This window comes from Lycium ferocissimum, chromosome 3, assembly GCF_029784015.1.
Source record: "Lycium ferocissimum isolate CSIRO_LF1 chromosome 3, AGI_CSIRO_Lferr_CH_V1, whole genome shotgun sequence".
Classification (NCBI taxonomy): domain Eukaryota; kingdom Viridiplantae; phylum Streptophyta; class Magnoliopsida; order Solanales; family Solanaceae; genus Lycium; species Lycium ferocissimum.
The window spans coordinates 1,206,078-1,214,240 of NC_081344.1; the positions used below are offsets into that span (position 1 = coordinate 1,206,078).

General features: G+C 35.2%; 1 protein-coding gene across 1 annotated transcript; it reads left to right on the forward strand.

Annotated features, from left to right (window-relative positions):
• Positions 1-6,339: 6,339 nt before the first annotated feature.
• Positions 6,340-7,602, forward strand: LOC132050810 (putative germin-like protein 2-1). The gene is made up of 2 exons (XM_059442167.1): positions 6,340-6,612; positions 6,930-7,602. Exons 1-2 carry the CDS (start codon positions 6,495-6,497, stop codon positions 7,463-7,465), a joined length of 654 nt encoding a protein of 217 aa, XP_059298150.1. The 5' UTR covers positions 6,340-6,494; the 3' UTR covers positions 7,466-7,602.
• The last annotated feature ends 561 nt before the right edge of the window (positions 7,603-8,163 follow it).

Consider the following 8,163-nt stretch of genomic DNA (forward strand, 5'->3'; position numbering starts at 1 on the left):
CTTGGAAAGGTAGGCGAATACCTAAGGTTCTGGGTTTAAATCCCCGCTCAGGCATAAAATAAAAAAAAATAATTTCGCAAGGCAGGGCTGGGGGGCGTGTATTCCGGAAGGAAAAACTGATCCGGCATAACTAAAAGTCTGCCCCATAAGGCAGAACTTTTCTTTAAGGCATAGATTAGTTATGCCTTATGGGGCAGACTTTTAGTTAAGACAGAACTTTTCCTTAAGGCATAGACTTTGCCTTATAAGGCAATAGACTTTGCCTTATAAGGCAAACTTTTAGTTATGCCTTAAGGAAAAGTTCCGCCTTATGGGGCATACTTTTAGTTATGTCTTATGGGGCACACTTTTAGTTAAGAGATAACTAAAAGTATGCCCCATAAGGCGGAACTTTTCCTTAAGGTATAATTAAAAGTTTGCCTTGAAAAGTAAAAAAAATAAAATATATGCCTCAAGGCAAAGTCTGCCCCCTCCGACAGACTTTTAGTTAAGCATAACCAAAAGTCTTGGGAGGGGGCAGAGCGAAATTCAAAATCTGCCTTGCGATTTTTTTTTAAAATTTTGACTGAGCGGGGGTTCGAACCCGGAATCCATGGGCAACCACCAATTTGAGGGGCAAAAGTTAAAGACCACCCCAAAAGAAGGGCAATTCTGCAAATTGACCGAGGGACAATAGTTACTGGGATTTGCACGATTGCCCTTCTTTGGGGGGTGATCTTTAATTTTTGTCCTTCGCCTAAAATATCCGAAGATTCTGGGTTCGAATCCTGGCTTATTCATAAAAATAAAATAAAAATCGCAAGGCAAGGCTTTGCGAAAAGTCTGCCTTATGCGATAGACTTTGCCTTAAGGCATAACTAAAAGTCTGTTCTATACATGTATGTTTTGCAATGATGACTATAAAATAAAGGGGTAAACAATTCCTCATGTTGGATTGTAGTTATCACATTTATTTTCTCACATTATCAACTATTTTACACTTCTAAGAGGGATTTAAATGTTGACAACAAGAGTCTTGGTCGAGACACAACAACAATAATGGATTAAAGGAATATCATCTATAAGGAAGTATTATGTGATATACGCTTCATTGCATATTTATAACTTAAAATAAAAATATATAAAAAAGTGTGATGTTACACTCCGCACTTTCAGAGCATGAGCATGCCACGTACTTCACCGTAATAATGGAGTATCAGAGACGTCCCATGAAGTTTTGAAAGGTACAAAAGCAGGGAAGTACATAACAACGAAGTAAAGGACGAATTACGATCTCGTAAGTCATAACCGGGAAGGACAACCTTGAAAACACAAATCTTAAAAACACAAGAACATGACCATTATCAAGTATAATAAATGATAAATATCATGTAGGGGGAGTTTTGGAAGATTACAGGACCAAGCAAATCAAAGAAAATAAGTTTGTCGAAAATTTGGAAAAAGTTGGCAGAATTAAGGATAGAATTTTGGGTCAACTTTGGAGGAATATATCTCTAGGTATATTATGAGTTTTAAAATGTTTCAAAAGCCTAAAATGAAGTTCGTCGAGTTTAGTTTTCAATGAAACAAACCGCTCATTGATAGGACATCGGAGTAGAGAATTATGGACGTTACAATTTCGGCTGACAAAGCAGAAACGCGTGCTGCAGTACTGCTACAGTAACCGACTTGCTACAGTGAACCCGACCCGAATTTAACCCCTATATAAAGGGTAATAAACCTTTTTTTTTTCACTAGATTTTAGCCCAGAAATTAGAAGGGAGAGTGAGGGTATTAAAAAAGTGAGCAATTTTTAAGTAGCGGAGTAGTGGTTTAGGTCCGGGTAACACATGGTTGTGATTCTAGTATTGTTTTGCGGTGGATTTTAGCGTGGATATTGAGGATATTGCTGTCTTAACAAGAAAAAAAGGTATGAATCTTTCTCTTTTGGTATTATTTAAGGCTTATTTACGGAGATAAAGTCGCTAAATAATTGTATAGTAAGTTGGTTAGTTATAGAAGTTGGAAAACAGCGTGTGGGCTGTTTTATGGCATATGTTGGTGTTGGAAATGATGTTATTACTATTGGTATTGTTGTTGATGTTGTTGGTTGCTGAATTGGAATTTCGGGCTAGGCATATGAAACGGGGAGATCTTGCTGATTTTCGGCGAGAATATAGAGTAGTTTGACTTGAAAGTCTAGTATAACTATACTATGATGAGTCTAATGATAGTGTGAATCTTCTTAAATGTAGACTCACGAATTCGGACGAATAAGTGTGGATAACTGGAGGTTGAACAGGTATGTTAAGGCTATTCCTCTTTCTTTTAAAGGCATGATTCATTTTCTATGAACACAAACACGCCTTTCATAATAACTTATTTCTGAAAATACTAGCAGTTCATGACTCTCAAAATCCTTATGATGCTAAAGACGACTGTTTTCTATAAGGACTATTATGAGGATTATGATGATCCCATTTCTGGAGATTCCAAAGTTATGGTTTTATTGTTATTATGAGATTACTGAGCTGGTTTCAAGATTTTGGTTATGTTTGTTGATGTTGATCTCATCTTATGATTTTGCTCAAAAGGCATGATTCCTATTTTATGATTCCATATATGTTTCCATAATTCTCTTACCTCCAAAAGTTAGAAGTTCATGATTCTTAAAAACTTCTTATGATACTTAAGATGAGATGTTTTCTATGATGAACATGATGATTATGATCTTAAATCTAGAAATTCCAAAGCTTATGATTTTAATGCTATTATGAGATTATTGAGCTTGTTTCATGATTTTCTCGATTTTATTCATTGTTGTTGATCTCACCTTATAATAATTGTTCCTCCAAGGTGGGATAAACGATGATGATTGATCCATAATATAATCGGAGGCTACCGACCTTACGTCACTCCGATATAGTTGTGGCTTTTGATTGGGCTCTCATGCATGCTTTATATATATGTATGTATTTTCTCACACGCGCCGCGCTATAGTCGGACGGGCATGGCACGTAGATGTGCACACCACTACAGTGGGCATGTTATGATATTACCCCGGACGCGGGAGGCCCGGACGCGGGCTAATGATGATAACACCGAGCCTTAATGGCCGGGCATGGTACTATATATATGTATAAAAATATTTTTTTTAAAAGGCTAAGCATGCATGCCATTGCCTTATGAGGCATCCAGATGTACAGGTTATCCCTCATATTCCATGTTATCTTTCATATCTATATTATGTTGTTATTCATGCCTTACATACTCAGTACATTATTCGTACTGACGTCCCTTCTTGTGGACGCTGCGCTCATGCCCGCAGGTAGGCAGGGAGACGGATCAGACCCGTAGGTGTTCTATCAGCGAATTCTCAGGAGCACTCCACCTACTTCGGAGTTGCAGTCTATTTGGTATTGTCCTTATGATCATTTGTGTTCTATGTAGAGGCTCGTAGACGTGTGTGTACAGTTAGATGTTTTATAGCTCCACCGGTTCATATTGTTGTATAATATATTGGTGGCCTTATCGCGGCCTTATTTTCAGCTCTTGATACTTTACTATTAGTCTTGTCGGCTTTATGATATACGTTATGTTGTGGCGACCTTGTCGGTCCGCATATGAACATATGTGCTGAATGATTGGATATTCCTGGGTTGGGCCTTTTTTGCGTGCAAGTATTCTTTGATTTATGGTTTATAATGTTCAAAGTAACGGATAAGTCAGGTGGTCCCCGGCCTACGGGTCGGAGCCCGTCATACTCCTGGTAAGGGTGTGACATGTAACATGTATCGAATTAATTATTAGTGGTTGTTCATCTTTTTAGATTTAAACGATATCCAATCATTTTGACCTAAAAAGTCACTATGCAACAATCCACATTGATCGTTCATAAAATTTGTACTTTATCCTTTTATTTAATTTCAAAATTATATTCTTACAATATTAGTATTATTTAAGAAATTAAAAATTACATGACTCGGCATACACGTGCAACGCACGTGCCGAGGAGCTAGTAATACTAAAAGTGGGAAGCAAAAAAGTTAAAAGTTAATATACTAAAATGTCCATAAAAAGTTAATTACATTTTTGTCCTTCAATTCAATCCTAAAATATTGTTTTGACTATTATATTATTATACAAAGATGTAAATGTACCTAGCAAGTTTTACGGGGGATTAATGTTGAATGGTAAGTTATTAATTAGCAAGACAGCCAAAGAAACCCAACCGCCATTGTAATGTGCATGTATAGTCTTTACTTTCTTTTGGCTAATTCAATGTACAAAAACTTGTTAATCAATATCTTCCTAGCTCTAAATCGGAATTAAGTGCTTTTAATGTGCATGTATGTGTCCTTTGTAACAGTCAAGAAACACAAAAGTCATTTTAAGACCCTATCTCTAGCGTGACTTTTCAATTTCTATAGAATCTCTAGACATACTGCTTGGCCTATAAATACAAAATAGTGAGCTTCACAAGACTTTTATCTATGAATTGTGTCATAACATAGTCTTACTTTTGATAAAAACTGATATTGCTTCTTACTTTTGATAAAAACTGATATTGCTTATCTGGTTGAGATAATCAATGACGGTGATGATCATCATCTTCATTATCAAGGTGTGAGGAAAATGAAAAATCTGAAGGCGCTAATCACTACCTTGATAATGAAGATGATGATCACCACCGACGTTAATAGTAAAAGCCTTTCTTAGAGTTAGCTATACATCATTATTGTATCTCTTGTTTGTTTGGATGTTACTTCTCTTTGCTCCTTGTATCACTGATAGTTCCCTTGCAGTTATTAACTGCTACTCCTACTATTTATCAAGGTTGAAGAGATACAAAGTGCTTCAGCTGCTCTGTTTGTAGGTTATCTCCTTGTATCACTTGATAGTTCCCTTGCAGTTATTAACTACTACTCCTGCTATTTATCAAGGTTGAAGAGATGATGAATGAAAAAAAAAACTACAAAGTGCCTCAACTGCTCTATTTGCAGGTTATTCTGTAAAGATATGTGCTTATTTTTGATTAATTTTGTTGGAAGTATATTACATGCATTTACCATTAAATATGAAGTAGAAAATTCACTCGACATAGATACATTTTTTTAATATGATTCATGTGTTTGTTGTCATAAATGTTACTATAATTCTAATCAGGCATAGAGGTAGAGAGGTGATTGAACCCCTTTAGTCCAAAAATTGTACTACCATGTAAATAGGGTAAAAGCAATTCTTTTGCATGAATATGAAGTTTTTGAATCCTTTTTACACAAGAAATTTATTTTTTGAATTGCTTTATTTGGATTCTTGGCTCCACTGCTAATTCTACTATACTAGACCAAAATGGCGTATATATGAATAATATTTAAGTTAACTTTTGTAAAATAAAATAAGAATATCAATTGATATCAGTAGAAAGCCGATGAATTAGTTGAGTATGCTATTATAGTGCAAATGAGGATTCTTAAACAAACAGGAGCATAGTCTTGCTGGAATATTACGATAAATTTCCAGTCCTAAAAAAACATAATAGTTGGTCACACAGTTGTGTTTTGCTCCTTATAAGATACTTTCTCCTTTTCTTCTTTTGCATGAGATAATCGGAAACTTAAAAGAGAGTTTCGAGCTATACATTTTCCCTTTATAAATAATTCTTCCAACAATCCATCCATGCAATCTCACACTTAATTGTTTAGTTAGCATGAGGGCCATGACTAACTAATGCAAAATATATTAGTAATAAATTTAATACCATCTCCACATTGTGTGATTCTATTTCTCCATTTCACCCTTTACAGAACATTAAACAAACCTAATTTATCTAGTGAAATTAAAAAAAATATCCTTGGAAGAAATAACATGATCAACTTTTCTTGCTTTGGTAACCGCAAATGTATATTTAAGAATAGCTTTCAAATAATGTAATTTTCTGATCCAATTAACTATTGTGTGATACAAGTTTTAAGTAAAGATTGGAGATCAACGTGCAACGTATGTTCCCAGGAACTAGTTTTATAGAAAACTCTATTAATAAGAACAAGTGAAGAGCAGGATTCGATGTGCTGTTGATTAATTTGAAGTATTGGGATAACTTTTCAAACAAGTCCATCATGTCCCTTTGGAATAAGTCCTCCATTTGTCCATCCGAGGATTGAAGAATCACACTCTTATCCTTAAAAGTTAAAATATACCAGTGTTGGACTATTTCCTTTTGTCCTAAGCCGGCTAACCTCTTGTTCTTGTCTTGTTTCTGCAAATTATATCATAAGCACTGCAAATGACAGCTAATAGTTGTCAAAGTCTTCATGTGTGCTTGGACGGCCCTTTACAATATTTTCAAAAATGACAAATTATACACCAAAAACTCAAAAGCACTTTTGCATGCATGAAGTCTTTTCTCTCTTCTATATAAGGAAACTATCTTATCAATCATATCATCCCACCAAAAACAACTTTCTTCTCTTCCAATATTTTCTCCTCCTAGATTCTCTTCTTCAGTTCTTGAAATGGCTAAGCAGTACTTTCTCCTGCTGAATCTGATAGCAGTAACTTTCTGCTGTGTTGTGTTAGCTTTTGAGCCAAGTCCATTGCAAGATTTCTGTGTGGCTGATCCTGCTAGCCCAGGTAATTAAAAAAATCAGTTATCGCGATAAGAATTTAATTTTCCTATTATATACTCCTCCGTTCCAATTCACGAATTTGAATCTGCACGGAGTTTTGAAAAGAAATAAAGACTTTTGAAACTTGTGGTCTAAAACATGTCATAGCATTTGTGTAGCTACAAAACTTTTGAAACTAGAAGCCTTATACATGTCATTCTTTTTGGAAGGACTAAAAAAGAAAGTGTGTCACATAAACAGGAAAGGATAAGAGTATTATGTTAGGACTAGAAGATCAATGATTAAATGAATTTTCTCACTGTAATTTTTCCATTGTTTCAGTTAAGGTAAATGGTTTAGCTTGCAAAGATCCCGAGTCTGTTGTAGCAGAGGACTTTTTTTTCTGTGGCCTACATTTGGCTGGAAACACATCAAACATTTTTGGTTCTAAAGTCACTCCTGTTACTGTAGCTCAAGTACCAGGACTGAACACTCTCGGTATTTCACTAGTTCGCATCGACTATGCACCATGGGGAATTAACCCTCCTCACACTCACCCAAGAGCTACTGAAATACTCACAGTCCTTGAAGGTTCTCTTCAAGTTGGTTTTGTAACTTCAAATCCTGAAAATCGCCTTATTACTAAGGTCCTTAAAAAAGGTGATACGTTTGTTTTTCCTATTGGACTTGTTCACTACCAACGGAACGTGGGATATGGAAATGTTGTTGCTATTGGTGCTTTGAGTAGTCAGAATCCTGGTGTTATAAGCATTGCTAATGCTGTTTTCGGATCGGAGCCAGCTATAGAAACAGATGTTCTTGCCAAGGCTTTTCAAGTAGATAAAAGCGTAGCCACTCTGATACAATCAAAATTTTAAGCAGCAAGTTTACTTCCAGGACATATGTTGACAGCATTAGTGTTTTGTCTGTGATGATGATGGAGTGAGACATTTATTTTTGTTTACTGTGTGGTTATTTATTTGTTTTAGAGCTTTTATGTTGTATGAACTTTAATATATTCATTCGTCGTTTAATTTCTTGAAAGTTGAAAGTGTATTGATGTGTGAATGGCCCAACATTTTGTGATGACATGATTAACTAGCAAAAGTAGTTTACAATGCAAGTGATGATCCTTTTTTGAGGAACTATAATAAGTTTGAGTTAATCGAACTTTTCAAATATCAAGAACCGAATTTGTTAGTATTCGTATCTGCTTATGACTGCGATCACCTCAAAATCAGCCTAAAATCTAACCGGTAAACTCTAACACAGCCCTTTGATCTCAGTTAAAAGAAATTATTGGACATCATAAACCACTACGCTAAACTCTTAATTGGAAAAGAACTGTTATATACACAAATTGGCTGGTTCCATTGCATCTAAAACTGAAGGGGTTACTTGTAACAATTCTTGTGGTAATAGCACTTGCTCCAAATGACATGAACTGGGTGAAAACAAGCATAACCAGATTGGTGTTACCACTGAATAGGATTTCTTGCTTTTAATTTTTATAAAAATGACTAAAAGAAGAACTAACAAACTCAATATAATGATGAGTAACTTTTGTCATAAGATA

Coding starts and splice junctions, on each gene's coding strand:
- LOC132050810 (XM_059442167.1), top strand. CDS start 6,495: ATGGCTAAGCAGTACTTTCTCCTGCTGAATCTGATAGCAGTAACTTTC. Junction 6,613..6,929: donor GGCTGATCCTGCTAGCCCAG/GTAATTAAAAAA, acceptor CCATTGTTTCAG/TTAAGGTAAATGGTTTAGCT.